Source organism: Lagenorhynchus albirostris, chromosome 3 (genome assembly GCF_949774975.1).
Source record: "Lagenorhynchus albirostris chromosome 3, mLagAlb1.1, whole genome shotgun sequence".
Taxonomy (NCBI): Eukaryota; Metazoa; Chordata; class Mammalia; order Artiodactyla; family Delphinidae; genus Lagenorhynchus; species Lagenorhynchus albirostris.
The window spans coordinates 125,406,037-125,422,575 of NC_083097.1; the positions used below are offsets into that span (position 1 = coordinate 125,406,037).

At 40.3% G+C, this 16,539-nt stretch overlaps 2 protein-coding genes across 13 annotated transcripts in view; one reads left to right on the forward strand and one right to left on the reverse strand.

Moving 5' to 3' along the window:
• The window catches only part of CSNK1A1 (casein kinase 1 alpha 1), a 50,987-nt gene extending 40,420 nt beyond the window's left edge, over nt 1-10,567 (reverse strand). For 3 of the 9 annotated variants that reach the window (XM_060143965.1, XM_060143962.1, XM_060143963.1), the window contains exons 1-2: nt 9,948-10,565; nt 9,223-9,329 (exon numbers count right to left, since the gene is read on the reverse strand). In XM_060143965.1, coding sequence (XP_059999948.1) covers nt 9,223-9,329; nt 9,948-10,070 — 230 coding nt within the window. In that variant the 5' untranslated portion in view covers nt 10,071-10,565. Of the gene's footprint in view, nt 1-9,222; nt 9,330-9,947 lie in introns of all 9 variants that reach the window. The other 6 variants (XR_009539625.1, XM_060143961.1, XM_060143964.1 and 3 more) reach the window with 3 other exon arrangements.
• Nucleotides 9,049-16,539, forward strand: part of ARHGEF37 (Rho guanine nucleotide exchange factor 37) — a 110,148-nt gene continuing 102,657 nt past the window's right edge. For 3 of the 4 annotated variants that reach the window (XM_060143951.1, XM_060143952.1, XM_060143953.1), the window contains exon 1: nt 9,057-10,885. In XM_060143951.1, coding sequence (XP_059999934.1) covers nt 10,828-10,885 — 58 coding nt within the window. In that variant the 5' untranslated portion in view covers nt 9,057-10,827. Of the gene's footprint in view, nt 10,886-16,539 lie in introns of all 4 variants that reach the window. The other variant, XM_060143957.1, reaches the window with a different exon arrangement.

The following is a 16,539-nucleotide window of genomic DNA, read 5'->3' on the forward strand; positions in this document are numbered from 1 at the left end:
CAAAGCTATAACCATCCACCCTACTTTTAAAGTGTTTAGGACTTTGCACTCCCAATGCAGGGAGCATGGGTTCAATCCCTGGTTGGGGAACTAAGATCCCACATGAAGCAGCCAAAACAAAACTGGGCCCCCTTTTCCTTCTTCCTAATTTAAATCTCAAATTCTCAAGGCTAAAATGACTTACCTCCACTCCTTAAGAAGAGAAATATGAGAAAACGTACATTAAAATGTTAGAGCAAGGGACTTCCCTGGTGGCACAGTGGTTAAGAATCCACCTTCCAATGCAGGGGGCGCGGGTTTGATCCGTGGTCGGGGGAACTAAGATCCCACGTGCTGAGGGGCAACTAAGCCCGCGTGCCACAACTACTGTGCCCACACGCCGCAACGAAGACCCAGTGCAGCATGCATAAATAAATAAATAAATAAATACCTTAAAAAATGTTAGAGCAAAAAAGTAACAAAAATCAAAATATCTCTTAGTACACTTCAGAGACCAAAAGGTTTCCTTTAGGGTGCTTTTTGCACTATAGGAATCACCTGTATTAAGACAGTTTTACATATAAAGATTTAAGAGAACAAATAATTTTGGCTAGATGAAACATTCCCCCCACCACATTCTACAGTAATTAATTTGCTTAGCAAATCCTTCTTAAGTAGATAGATTCTAGGTTAAAAAAATTTTAACTCAAATTTCTCTGTATTGGCAATGAACACAAAAGAAAACAAACAATTCCAAAGTCTGATATAATCTCTTAAAAGCAGAATAGAAGAAAGAACACAAAGTCTGGGCTTGAAATGTTAATGCAGATATAGGAAAGGGGAAAAATGGAAGAGGCAACGCAAGCTATTATAAAGGAACGATCTAACCTGAAAGAAAAAAGCAATGAATGAACACATGAATATCTATCCATAAATTTAAATTCTATGTAAACCTGAACTAATAATATAGAACTATGCAATATATACTTATAAAAATAAGCCCTTCAGTGACTAGACAATTAAAAAGTGGCCCAGTAAACCAGAAGTTGGATTTGAAAATGGGAAGCTGGTTGAACTCACAGTATATGCAATATAGTGCAAAGAATAGTGAACCAGCAGCCAAAAAAAAAACAGGTTCTAGTTCTGGCTTTGCCATTTTCTTACCGGCATGAGCCATTTTTGCTCACTGATAAACCTTTTTTTTTTAAAAGAACTATATATTTATTTATTTATTTATTTGGCTGCACCAGGAATTATTTGCAGCACACGGCATCTTCGTTGCTGAGTGCAGGATCTTTAGTTGTGGCGTGCTTTAGTTGCGGGGTGCAGGATCTTTTAATTGCGGCATGTGGGATCTAGTTCCCTGACCAGGGATCCAACTTGGACCACCTGCATTGGGAGCACAGTCTTAGCCACTGGACCACCAGGGAAGTTCCACTGATAAACATTCTTAATATAACTTATCTATTATACCTATCAAGAGATACAATAGTAATTATGAGATTGTAAAAGCACTACACAAACAAAAGGATTACTTTCATTACAAAAAGCAGTTGCCCAACAATTATGAAATGACAACAACCAAGACAACAATAGTCAGAGCCCTCTCAGCAAAATAATCACTAACTACCCCCAACTGCTCAATACAATGGAGTGTCAAAACCTCAACACAGTATTTCCCAAAGCATGGTTCTGCGGTCTTTAGCAGAAATTATCTGAGGTTACTTGTTAAAAATACAGACTCTTGGGGCCCATTCCAGTACTGGTCAAACAAATCTGGGGGTGAGACAGTACACCCTACATTTTAAACAAGCTCTGTAGGTAATTATTATGCATGGTTGATGTTTGAGAAATGCTGACTAAGCAGGATGCACAAGGAGACATAATGGGGTCCCTGCGAACCTCTCCAATCAAGGCAACCTCTGCATGGTTCAGAATGCTGTTTGGGGCTCAAACTCATATTATCCCTTTGATGTTAAGGGAAGGTTCATGTCCTTACAGGAGATTTAGACATCTTTGCTCCTAATTTTCAGCAAGAGACAACTTCACAATTATACACATGTCAGGTACATGGCAGATGCTCAATAAGAACGTAAGCCTCACAAAATTTTTGTCTGTTCACTGAAATGTGCCCAGTATCTGAAACTGCCCACCCAGTATGTAGTAGGCACTCAAATATATGTATTTGTTGACTGAATGAAAAACGTTTGCTAATTCTCTAGAAGGTACTGTACAGGTACTGTAAAGTTCACTATCACTCTCCAACAACAGAGCTTTAATTTTTAGAGAAAAACCCAACATCACTCCCTTTCTTAAGAAGGATACAAAGTATTAATATTATGGAGGTCCAAAAATGAGAACACTAGGATTTCAATAAGTGAAGCTTAGTGGTAACAATAATTTCAATCAAGTGAGAAGAGCCAAAAGCAAAACAACCTAACGTGAATACATAGTGAATAGGGTAGTAAAGGAATGGAAAAGGAAAAGAATGGTATTTACATAAAGGTATAAAATCCAGTCTTTTAAGAATTTCATTATAGTGTTACCAAGGACAATGTATTAAGACACTTCTAATATAACTGAAAGACTTGGAAAATTTGGAACTTAAAACAAAATTTACAAAAACTTCATGCTACTACTTTCCAACAAGGCAGCTTTAAATCAGATCTGACACTCCCCTTGCCATAAAAGCCACCTTAAGTACAGAATAATCTGGCAGTGTAAGGAAGTGTAACAGATAAGTACTCAGAGCAGCTTCCAGACAACCTGAAATATAGGACAGCCTCAATTTCAGGTTAGTTTGCAAACCTTGCCATTGCACACTTAAAGATGGCACAAACAAAACATATGATGTGTACTATGTATGCTTAGTCACTGTCGCCATCTTGTTTCCCTTTAATAAAAAAAACTTCTGTACAAAAACTGCAAGTCAGAACCAAAAGAAATTCCAAAAGGCCAATTCACCACTGATAAATACTTATGCTGACAAATGTCCACCACATTAGCAAGCCTTTACTGTGAAATTAATAGACACCAGCATTTTGATATGGTAGTATCTTTATATCAGGATTCAAAGCTAAATCAACTAGTACAGCCATATTTCCATTTGTAAATTGCATACTACCTAGTGAGTTCAGCTGAGTTCACTTAAGAACTACTAAAAGTGGGAATTCCCTGGTGATCAGTGGTTAGGATTCTGCGCTTCCTCTGCTGGGGGCCTGGGTTCAATCCCTGATTGGGGAACTAAGATCCCAGAAGCCGAACGAGGCAGCCAAAAAAAAAAAAAAAAGAAATACTAAAAGTCATACCCCCAAATCAATTAAATAAAAATATCCGAAGTTAGGAGCCAGGTGTCAATATTTTTTTTTAAGTTTTCTAAGTGATTCCAATGTGCAGCAAAGTTTGGGAACCACTGAAAGAGGCAGTAAGATCTATTCAAATAACACATCAGCTGTGTGACTCTAGGCAAATTAACCATTTTGACTCACACTTTATATAAAACCTCAACTTACAGGATTGTTGTAATGATTAAATGAGACCATGTGCAATGCCTGGATATTGGTTGATTCTTTTTTTCTTGCGCATAGATGGAAAAAAGAATGTTTAGCCACACTAAATTCAACCAACTACCCACTTATTTCAAAGTACATTATCAATGTTATGAATAAAAGGCAACTAAAACAAAATGTCATTGCAGAGAATGGAAGATGCACCTTTTATTCTACTGATCCCATCAATTTATATAATGCATTAAAAAAACTCTTAAGGGCTTCCTGGTGGCGCAGTGGTTGAGAGTCCGCCTGCCGATGCAGGGGACACGGGTTCATGCCCCAGTCCGGGAAGGTCCCATATGCCGCGGAGCGGCTGGGCCCGTGAGCCATGGCCGCTGAGCCTGCGCGTCTGGAGCCTGTGCTCCGCAATGGGAGAGGCCACAACAGTGAGAGGCCCACGTACCACCAAAAAAAAAAAAAAAAAAAACTACACACACACACACACACACACACACACACACAAAACCTATGTTGTCACAAAACATAGCCTACCAAGGATTAGCAGTATTAAAAAAAATCAAATATTCTTTATCTCATTAGGGAGTGTGGGTTACATCAGTGTATGCATTTGTCAAAACTGAGTCAATGGCACATTGATCTATATACACTTCACTGTATGAAAATTACATCTCATTTAAAAAAATTCCATTAAGACATGGATAAGTACATGTTATGTGATTACTAGTTATTAACAATTTTCAAGAGCCACCTGAGATTGTATTGGAAATACAAACAGTAACAAAAAGCATAATTTAGACTAGTTATTCATTTATATTATGAAACCTATTAAGGTACTCATTTAGCCTCAGAAAAACTTCTGTTAAAACTCAAAGGCTGATTTTAAGAATAAAATGGAATAAACCAAAAGATTAGATTTATAACATTTGTTTCAAACTCTAGTTTTCTCTTGCATAGACTTCTTGACATTAAAGTTTCTTACTAAACAGGACAGATCATGAGAAAACATCACTAAATCATACCTTAGGTACAGATTAAATGTACTCGGAAACAAAATAATCTAGCTCTAAAATCGACTAAAGCCAAGGTAGTAAAATCCATGGACTATACAAGGGTTTACAAGTATTTACTCCACTTTAAGATACAAATTAATAATGTCCACAAAAGTTCTCATCCAGCAATCCATGGATTCAAAAGGGAGAATAAGAATCATAAGGATCTAATTAAATAATAATACAAACAATAGGTTACTTACATTTATCAGTTTTTCTGTATGAGACCAAACGCCATAGAGTGAAGGAGGCAAAATATGGCTCTGCAGCATCAAATGAAAAGGTGTGGGTTATGTGAGCAGACATGATTTGACCTTGACATAAAGGTGAAAATGGCTCACAGGAAAATTGGAAGTTAGGAGATTTCTAGTAAGCCCTCTGAGACTCAACAGTCTAATTTATATATCATGAAGTGTTGGGCTATTATCTCTCAGGGTTCATCCAGCTCCAAATGCTATCTAAGCATCATTACATTATTCCATTACTAGAAATCCAGCATAAGCCAATATACGTACCCTTAGTGTACCACGGATTCAGTTACTGTATGAATCCTGTGATCTGTAATGTTATCTCTCTAATAAAGACATACCCAGTGTAGACATCATCTTTGTTCTCTGATAAGAATATTAGACCTTATTTACAGGATATATGCTCAGTGCCAAAAAGCTAAGATTAAAATTTAAGCTGCTTTTAACACTGGACAGTAAGGATTAACTAGTACTTTATAAATATCTCCTAGAATATTTGACATTCAAAGAGGGCAAAAAAAAAAAAAAAAAAGTGGTGAAAGAAACAAGACAACTGGGACCTCCCTGGTGGAGCAGTGCATAAGACTCTGTGCTCCCAATGCAGAGGGGCCTGGGTTCAATCCCTGGTCAGGGAACTATATCCCACATGCATGCCGCAACTAAGAGTTCACATGCCACAAGTAAGGAGCCCACGTGCTGCAACTAAGACCCGGTGCAACCAAATAAATAAATAAATATTTAAAACAACAACAACAACAAAAAACAAGACAACCAAAATTATCCTATGCCCCTCCTATTTTCTTTATCATGTTTTCCTATAAAAGTATATCCCATTAATTTACTTTCTCCTAAGTGGTAACCTATGGTTTACCTGATACAGGTAGCATTTTTAAGGTCCTGAGTGGTATCTCACTACTAAAATATCATTCAAAGGTAAGATCTAGACAAAACACCAAATGTGATGAAATGCTTTCTAGCTACCATCATCTGAAAATAAATCTTAAAATTCAGAGCTGAAAGTTCTAAGATCAACTAGGCCAGTGACTTACTTAAGTACAGAAACTTGTTCAAACAAAACCCTGCCCAAAAGCTCAGCATGCAAAACTCGAAAATCACCAACCTGGCAAAATCCTCTTTTGATTTCAAAAATGAGGAAACTCATAAAAAAAAAAAAAAAATGAGGAAACTGATATGCCCGAAGAGGTTAAGGGACTGACAAACCCCAGATCACTCAATCAGTACCACATGGCAGATTTACAGCCTGGCTATAACATAACTGCTTCTTTAGAGAACAATTTAATTCAGTTCAAAGTGGCACAAAGAAAGGGAGGGTTGTAACAGAAATACAGTAATTTAAAATGAGCTGCCAGAGGTCAATGCACAAGGCCCAAGGACTTTCAGTTTCTTAAAAATATCAAGAGACTGAATGCCATCCTCTCATTCTTGCTCTTTACACTCACTGGATGCTATGCTTCTGCACAATAGATCCCTTAGTAAGGTCCTTACATACTAAGGACTTGATAAGGCAGGTATGCTATACAGGCTAGGTAATTTTCAGCCCTCGTTTTAGAATATCCCATAGTATCTTTAAGAAAATTGCAGGGTGTGGGGTGGATTGGGGGAGGAGCGAGATATTAGTGTGGTATAAATGCAGCAAATCTAAAAATTTTTAATTAGTGTCAACATTTCTAAAACAATGGGTAACAGAAGAGACTGCCCTTTTAATCTAGCTAAGCTGAATAATTTAATTCAATATTTCCCAAGTAAATATTTATTAAGTGTATACTGTATATAGTTGATGTGGAAATAGTGGGGAACAAACAGCAAAGGGGAAGATGTTGCCACCCAAAATAAAGAAAGCTTGTGTAAGTCCTTATCTTTTCCACTTCAGTGGACAAACAGTTCTCTCACACTGTACTTTAAAACCAATGATCCATTTTTTGTTTCTATGTACCTGGACTCTACTACTCCTAAAACAAATTTACTCTTTCCTCACCCTCATGCAATTACTACATTCTGCCTTAGAGACCACTCCCAGAAGCCACACTTTACTCTTGGATGCCCTCCCCAACCAGTTCACCAAGCTTTCTTCCTTAGAGCCAGATCCTGAAGTCCCATCTCCTCTCCCAGGAAGTCTTAACTTGAAAGTCAGGTTAACCTCTTTAGCTCCATCCAGTTTATAACTACCACAACACCCTTTGCACTCAACCTCTTAGAATTTTGCTCACAAGTCAATTTCATTTATTGATGTGTGTAATCAGTATATTGACTATTGCCCTTGTTGGTCTGTATCAGTGTTGTCCTTAAATAAAAGCTACCAAATAAAAGTGCATGTATTTAATTTGCGTTTAGCACTGAAAATGCCAGATGCTTACTGCCTTTTTTTTTTTTTTTTTTTTTTGCGGTACGCGGGCCTCTCACTGTTGTGGCCTCTCCCATTGCGGAGCACAGGCTCGGGACGCGCAGGCTCAGCGGCCATGGCTCACGGGCCCAGCCGCTTCGCGGCATGTGGGATCTTCCCGGACCGGGGCACGAACCTGTGTCCCCTGCATCGGCAGGCAGACTCTCAACCACTGCGCCACCAGGGAAGCCCTTACTGCTTTTTTGAAAATGATTTCAAATACATTAAGTTCAACCTGACTTGTGAAATTTATAAAACCTCCCAACACAGATGAATCTCAAAAGCATTACGTTAAGTTAGAGAAGCCAGACACAAATGACCTCATACTGTATGATTGCAATTACATGTAATTCTAGGAAAAACTAGTGATGGAAAGCAAATCAGCGAGATCCAGGGTGGAGAGATGAAAGTAAATACAAAGGGAAAGGAATTTAAACATTTTAGGCGAATGCAATTGATATTTTTTATTTTGTGAAGAAAAAAGCTAGATATTTTAATCAAGGTTTTCACTTTTCCACAATAACAAATTTATTTTCCTACACAGCAGGGCTTTGTTTTTTTTTAAAGGGATGAGAACCATTAAAAATCTCAAATCTGGATTATCTCAGATTTCACATTAATCTTTACCTCATAAGATAAACCTGGAATTTTCTTCCTAATAATTTATTTTGACTTTGAACCAATAGAAAATCGTATCACTCAATTTCTCCATTAAAAATGTCTATCAGCATTGGAAAATTTTTAAGGATAGTGTCACTCCGGTTGTTTCCACATCAGAATTAATGTATATAACCCAGTCATTAATTCAAGATTTGAGGAATAAAAGCTGGGATAGTAAAACACGCTACAGTAAATACCATTCCAGTTAATTCTCAACTACCTCCGTATCTTTTTGCAAATGTTATTTTTGAGTAATTGTTGGAAAATGGTTGAGTCTTAAACTATATTTTAGTCTCTACTCTGGAAAGAGGCTCTTTAATCTCAAAAATCAAACTATTCTAAAATCCTTTAAAGTTAACCATTTAAAAGAACCCAGTGTCTTCATCTGGTCATCTTTTATCCTGATTACTATTTGCCTTCACCAATATCACATCTCCCAAAAAAAGCCACAATTTCCCAGATGCGAGGAGCTACTGACCAAGTAACTCAACAGGTTAAAGTTACTTGTCAAACTGTGGTTACACGATTAAGTTTTCTTTTAATACAACTGAGTCAATTTCAACATAGCGCTGTTCAAACTGCCTTTGCCATTTCCCACAAAATTTAGTACACAGACTGAAATGTAGCTAACGTTACCATCCTTTACAGACTTAATTAACACTTCTGGAAAGACTCTGAAAGATATTGCAGAGTAAATTTAATTTCACATCGCATCTGCTGCAGAGATCAGACTGTCATTATGGCATCTCCTTCCCTGAACCCCACCACTGTCTGCAGCTTTATTCTTGGCTTTTCAAAGGTTTAATCAACTCAGGGCTGCTAAAGAGGGTCTCAAGGAAGCATAACTTATGAACTCAAGCAAAGAAAAGGGCAGGAATATGCGGTTGAGTCACGTCGTTCCGCCATTTTCTAAGCGGAGGAGGAAGACATGTTGGAACAAAAACACAACAAAAGAGCAGCCATTTCCCAAGCCAGCTCCAATAGCAACCCGAACTGGCCCAGCCCGGTGACTTCGGCACCCTCAAATCCACTTCACCGGACAAACCCAAGAACAACTGAGGTGCAGACGGAAAGAAAACAGCAGGCAACCCTTCCGCGTTGGGATCAAAGATGAGCCGCATACTTTAACCGCAAATGAAAGCCTCGGGAAGAATGACGGAAGCTTTGCAGCAGAGTGTTACAAACTGAAATTCTAAACTAAGTTGGCAAACTAAAATTTACTCTGTGATTGTGGTGACTTACGCTTCACAGGAAACCCAGGTAACTCAAATACCAAGAGCCGGATTCAGCTGGCCCTATCACCTGCCTCGTACACATCTTCCCCGTTTCCATACTTCCCTCAGAGGATCGCCTGTTTGCTTAAGGATTCTTACCGTATGTGGGGGATGCCAACCCCACCTTGAAGAATCTTATAGAGTTTGCTCTCGTACAGCAACTGGGGATGCCTGGCCTTCTGAGATTCTAGCTTCACTGCCACTTCCTGCAGGGGAAAGAGGGGATGATGGCATCAACATCCTTATGGATTCAATGTCATTTGGGAAAAGAGAGGGAAACACGAGCAAAGCTCCAACTCTCGACTAGAAGGTGGAAGTGAGAGGCTGGGAAAAGAAGGCTCTCTTTGTAATTATAAAACGAGGCAACCAGCCTCAAAGGCCTCTTCAGGGGGTAGTGACGAAAGCGGCACGTCCTCTAAAGTGCAGGAAAACGATTCATCCAGAAAACGTAATGAGAGGTTATGAAGAAACCAGGCGATCGGATGCTGTCCTAATGGGAACAAAAACGCCGGCAGAATTAAAAATATAGATAGAAAAACATGGGGATCACAGGAATAGGATTTTGCCGTCCTCACCTTAAATGACGGTTTTAAAAGTTCGATTAAGGTGTATTTTTAACAAGCTGGGAAACTTCCTAGTACACCCAACCTTTATCTTGGGTTCTTCCCTTTTAGGGAAAGAAAGCGGGGGTGGTTCCTAAGGCAGGAAAACTGGCTCCCTCTGGACTTCCCAGTGCGGCATGCGGTGGGAAAAGGCCCGAACAGTTCGCGGGAGGGGGGGAGGGCAGGCGCAGCGTAGTCGTGAACCCCACCCCAGGTGATTACCTCGCCGTTGGTGATGTTGATCGCCAGGTAAATGTCACCGAAGGAGCCAGACCCGATCTTCCGTACCAGTTTATATTTCCCTCCGACAATGAATTCGGCCTTGGAGCCGCTGCTGCTCGCCATCCTGAGAGACGAAGATGGAGGCTGGGGCTAAGCCCCGACACCTCTAAGGGGAGAACGGGAGACCTCTAGGGCTCGTCCACGGAGCAAGGCTCCGGAGGGCGGCAGGAAAACGCTGGCTCTTTTCTCGGCGTTACAGGGCCCAGAGTCGGCCAAGGAGAACCTAATCACCGCTGCTGTCAGGTTTCTTTCTGTCAGGCCGCAGATTGTTGAGGGGTTCTCACGGTAACCAGGCTGGGCCACTTGCTTCTGGCGGCCGCCGCTGCCTCACTTTCGCGGCGACGTCGCGGGCTGGAAAAGGAGAGCGGTGAGTTAGGGCGGCGATACCGCTGCCACCACTGCCGCCGGCTCCCGCCCGGAGGGACCCCTGTCACTCCGCCGACGCCGCCATCTTGTTACTCCGGCTCCAGCCAACACAAAATGCCCCCAGTGCTCGGGAGCCGCTTCTTCACGGCGCAGAGCACTCTGGGAAAAGGATCGCGGGCGCTAGCCCCGGACGGTCGACAGCGAGAAGGGAGGGCGGGACCGGATCCGTGAGAGTCACGGCCCACGCTCCGAGCGTCACCCCGTCACCGCCCAACTGCGCACGCGTACTGCAACCCCGCTGACTGCGCAAGCGTGCCGTGGCGTCTCCTCATCCCCGCCCGGGGCTCATTTCCACTTCCGGTCGTTGGCTGTTCCACTGTGAACTACCTGTTAGTCACCTCAGACCCGCCTGGTTTCTGAAAGGCCACGCGGCTCCAGGTCTCGAGAACATGTTATGGAGGAGTCACCTTCATTTTCCGTGGAAGATGGATACGTCAGGGCTTGGGAGTTGGGTATTGACCTTTGCTCTTTGTTTGAGGTGGTTTTTAACCTTTTGGTCTTTACGGGGGCTACTCCCCCAACCGGCCCATTCCAGCTCAATTTCTCTTTTGAAAGAGGCTATCGCCTCTAGTGGAGAGAAAGAGAAAAGCAACCCTGTGCGGGCTGGGTTTGTTCAGGGCTCCCTGTTTTAGCAGTCTAGTTGATTAGTCTTATTAAGAGTTCTGCGCTCTACGGAGTGTTGGATACCCTATTTTTACAGGAGGGGGAAAAAGAGGGAAAGCAGGAATTAACCCTGCCGCTCTGTGTCTTTGTGTTGTTTACCCACTGATGATATTTGATTCCCAAAGGGAGAAAAAAAACATTCAAGTAATGTTAATGGCCAGTATATGGTGAATAGAAAACAAGATTTACTGCCGTGAAAAAACTGCCCATATGAAAGTTATCCTCTTCGCTCCCGCCCCCCCGCAAAAGAAACCTTGAAGAATCCTATTTTGGTCGTGTTGAAAACTGCAGTGTTGACCAAAAAACATAGGGTAGAAATAACTCTTACAAAATGAAATTGACAATGTTTAAAACTTTACTGAATTGACAATGTTTAAAATTTTACTAAAAATTAGTCAACGAATCAAATCTTGAGCACATTTTGGTTTACAAAATTTGACCTGGGAAAATTGGGCTTGGTAGTAATGATGATCACAAAAGAAAGCTGTCTGTTGATGCTATCATCTGCAATATGAATCAAACCCTGATAAATGAGTGAATCAAAACCTCAGTTGTGAAAATTTAAGCAAAATCTATCCCAAATAAAATAATTTCATTAAAACTGGAAAAAATATAGACTTAACTGCAAGTTTGAAAGCTGATGAAGTAGTTAGTAATGGGGTTCATCCTGAAAGATAACTGGAATTCCTACATGTTTCTGGCTTAAATATTTGTATTCATAAAGCGCTGACCTAAATGTCTTGAATTTGAAAACAGAGGGAAAAGACTCAGGGTTAGCATGAAGTTTTGAGGCACTACCAAAACCCAGGCCACCTGACTCCCAAATCAACACTGTTAGGCAATCTCCTTTGGTGACTCTAAAGCATGTCTGGCCTACTTAAAATTCTCTGCTGTTAGAGTTTGGTCTTAAAAAAAAAAAGTCAAGTTTAAGCATTTTGAAGTTTCCAAGTTTTCAGAGATAGCTACTGTTCTGCTGGTTTTCCACCACAGCCATCCAAAATTTAATGGATTCCTCAGCTTAAGGAGTTCCCTGTAAGGGGTGGGGTATACATTTAAATGGATTTTTTGTTGTTGTAGTGAGGATACAGATGCTCAACTCGGGGTTGGGGGGTAACGGTGTGCATGGAGTGGACTAGATTAGGGATTCCCAGAGGTCTGTGCGTGGACAGGGGCAAATCGAGTTTTCCATGAGATAACTAGAAAAGAGAAGTATAATGCGTTTTTTCTTTAATTTATCTAATTTCAAATTACACGTTATTATGAGGTTTTATCTTCCTATATATGTGTTGTTGAAGTGCCCTTTTATAATATGGTCCTGATGGTAGATGGTTGTTTTGTTGATATCCTTGTTTGGCAAAACTAAAAGTTGATACTTTATGTCTGTCCTCCCCACCATTTTTTTTTTTTTTTAACTTTTATAAGTTTTTGTTTTTTGTTTTTTTTTTGCGGTACGCGGGCCTCTCACTGTTGTGGCCTCTCCCGTTGTGGAGCACAGGCTCAGGACGCACAGGCTCAGTGGCCATGGCTCACGGGCCCAGCCGCTCCGCGGCATGTGGGATCTTCCCAGACCGGGGCACGAACCTGTGTCCCCTGCATCGGCAGGCAGATTCTCAACCACTGCGCCACCAGGGAAGTCCATCTTTTATAAGTTTTTGAAATGCCACAGTCTGGGACTCACTAATCTAAATCACTTTTAGAAGCCCTTTCAACTCTGAGAGTCTATGATTTTATGTGTATGTTTTGGTGTGTCTCCTCGTTTCCTGCCTGCTGTAATCACTATTCCACCATTGACAATATCCAGCAAAATGTACTAAAATGCCAAATGAGTGGTAGTAGCCTTTTCAAATGTGATTTCAGTTGAAAATCTTAAGATTTAAATTTATCAGATTAAGAAGGGCAAAAGTTGGGTTTTCTAATGTAGAAAATGGGGATTTTAGGTGTTGGCTACGAATTCAGCTTTCTCCTTAAAATCATGTATTATTCGTGGTAACTTTCGGCCTCAGTAATTGAACCTATTTTTGGTTACAAATCATTCTGGGTTTTTTGTTTGTTTGTTTGTTTTGGTTTGGTTTTTGGCCATACCACACGGCTTGTGGGATCTTAGTTCCCTGACAAGGGATGGAACCTGCGTCCTCTTCAGTGAAAGCACACAGTCCCAACAACTGGACAGCAGGGAATTCCCCATTCTGTTGTTTTGAATCATCAGCAGCTTTACTGTAATGGAGGGAATCTTCTGCAATGTGCCAAAATGCAATTCCTGACTCCTGGATCAGCTGAATTCACCAAAAATATAATTTAAAGTATAGAATAAATATTTTAGACCTTGAATGAAATTGAGATCATCTAGTTCAATAATCATATTTGGGGCTTCCGTGGTGGCACAGTGGTTGAGAGTCCGCCTGCTGATGCAGGGGACGTGGGTTCGTGCCCCGGTCCGGGAAGATCCCACATGCCGCGGAGCAGCTGGGCCCGTGAGCCATGGCCGCTGAGCCTGCGCATCCAGAGCCTGTGCTCCGCAACGGGAGAGGCCACAGCAGTGAGAGGCCCGCGTACCGCAAGAAAAAAATCATATTTGTAAATGCTTTGCAATCTACACAGTGCTTTCACACATACCAGTTGGGCCTAGCTAGGACAAACTGTGGCTTGCCCAAGATCATACAGATCTTAGTGTCAAAGAAAGGATTAGAACCCCAACCTCTAACTAAAATAAAGAGAAAAAGGAAAGGGTAGAAGGTAAATTGGGACAGTCATGCCCCACTGATTACTTGTTTTCAAAGAGAGATCAAGATGAATTGAAATTTTTTTTTTTTTAAACCACAGTGCTTACCCAAGGAAAGGTCACTGGAAAGCAGAGTGTGTTTTAAGTAAAATGATAAGGACAAGCTTAAGAGGTATAGATAGGTGCAGTAAGGAAGAAAAGAAAATCACAAAGGTGGTCTGCCCATCTCTGGAGTTGTTTGGTACAAATAAGTAGAAAAATGGAATGACAGAGACTATGTCAAATGCTTTTTCACATGTTGTTTAACTGTTACTGTTATGCAGCTTTGTGCATGATCAGTATTAGATAAGCCAGTTAATGAAGTGATTGAAAACATGAGAACATCAGAAATGTCCTGTTGTATCAGAGTGATAATCCATTAAGTTTTTTTACTAGTCTTTGACAGTGACAGCTGTTTCTATGTTCCTTTCTTGTCTCAGTTCCTGTTCTCCCCCTCTGAGTTATTCACAAGGTTTTGTGAAAGTATATTGCTGCATCTACGATAGCAACTTCAAACACTTTTGAGACATTCTGCAAATATTTCTTACCTTTTATGGGGTCATTAACCATAAATTTATTTTGATTAATTTAATTCTTTGAACATATATATCTGTGCTTTTGAACCATATGCTTTCAAGATTCTAAAGTTGATAAGTTCCACATGTATGCTACCCAATGATCTTTTAATAGTCATTTACACATAAAATGTTGACTGCTCTTTTCCTTATAAAAGTGACAAGTATTCCTTTGAAAAATTTAGAAAGTTTGATAAATCAGAAAAAAAGGAAACAAAAATCTCTTAGAGATAATCACGAAATGTTAACAATTTGCTGTATATGTGTCCAGTCTTTTTTTTCTATGTGTATTCTCTGTGTGTTTGTGTGTATCTTGAGTGTATGTATACTTATCAGTACATATGTGTGCACACACATTTTTTTTTTCATATATTTAATTTTATTTCTTAAAATTTGCAACAGGAAAAAAAAAAAAAAAATTTGCAACAGGTTGGGGCTTCCCTGGTGGTGCAGTGGTTGAGAGTCCGCCTGCCGATGCAGGGGACGTGGGTTCGTGCCCCGGTCCGGGAAGATCCCACATGCTGCGGAGCGGCTAGGCCCATGAACCATGGCCGCTGAGCCTGTGCGTCCGGAGCCTGTGCTCCGCAACGGGAGAGACCACAGCAGTGAGAGGCCCGCGTACCGCAAAAAAAAAAAAAAAAATTTGCAACAGGTTGTCATAGTGCACTTTCAGTTTTGAGATCTGTTTTTTCACTTAATGATTTGTTGGAGACATATTTCCGTATAACTAAGTAATCTTCCAAAATATCATTTTTAGTATCTCTATATTAAATATGTATCATATTGACAGAACAACATTTAACCAATCCCAATGGAGTATTTTAGTTATTTCCAAACTTTTGCTAGTATAAACAATTTCAGTGAACATTCCTATAGCTAAATCTTTGCCCACATCCAGAAATTAATTGGTTAGGATATATTTTTAGAAATGCTAAGGTCTTAAAATCCCTTGTATCATAAACAACAACTGATTCTGTTTTGGTAGTTTGTGATGAACAAACCCATATTCATGAGCTATCCTATCTTCTCATTACGTAGATTTATCTTTACAAATTTAAATCTTTATCCTTTCATTCTGTCCTTGAAAGAGGTTGTTATATTATCTTTATTGACCAGGCATTGTTGTAAAACCTAATAAACTTAATTAGAAGAGAGCTTTATTTGCAACTCCCCTATTCCCTTCCCCACCCATTTCAAAATCTCAAGTATTTTGTAAATCCGTGGTTTACAGGGGTGTGCTAATAAGATTAAAAATGTCCCTTTTATGGACACAGCTAACAGTTGCTAACATTTGTTGGCAATTGATGAAGCAATTGCATTCTTTAGATATGTAGATTCAGTTGAAGGAAGGGGGAAAATTAGTTTCCTGTAAGAGAGAATGGGGATCAAAGGACCCTCAAAACCAAGAACATAGTTACCTTAGTATGAAAAACAGAATAATCTCATATGTGCTCAAATCTCTCATATTTTGCATGAGCTCAAGTATTCCCATAGATATAAAAGTGTATTCTCACAAAAATAAATGTGTGGGGTCTTAGAGATGGGGAAGAATTCAAACTGTCACTGTTCCAAAACTGAGATTAACACAGACTTTACTACAGAAATATATATATATATATTTTTTTGTGGTTCGCGGGCCTCTCACTGTTGTGGCCTCTCCCGTTGCGGAGCACAGGCTCGGGACGCACAGGCTCAGCAGCAATGGCTCACGGGCCCAGCCGCTCCGCGGCATGTGGGATCTTCCCGGACCGGGGCACGAACCTGTGTCCCCTGCATCGGCAGGCGGACTCTCAACCACTGAACCACCAGGGAAGCCCCAGAAATATTTTAAATGCTTGAGTTAGGCTTTTCACTGTACTTTGTTCAACGAGAATGCCTCCTTTGCCACCTATATATATATATATATAAATAAAATGTTGCCATCTTCATTTAGAGTAGCAGAGGACCTGGAAGTTTTACTAACTTAAAGCAAGAGCCCCTGGAAGCAATACTAAAGTAGTGGACACATTTTATTCTTAAAAAGTAGTTTGGGGTGGGAGAGGAGAAACCAGATGGAATATCCCTTTATTTGGGTATTTAAGAGCTAGGTTAAATGGTGTAAGGAAATGTA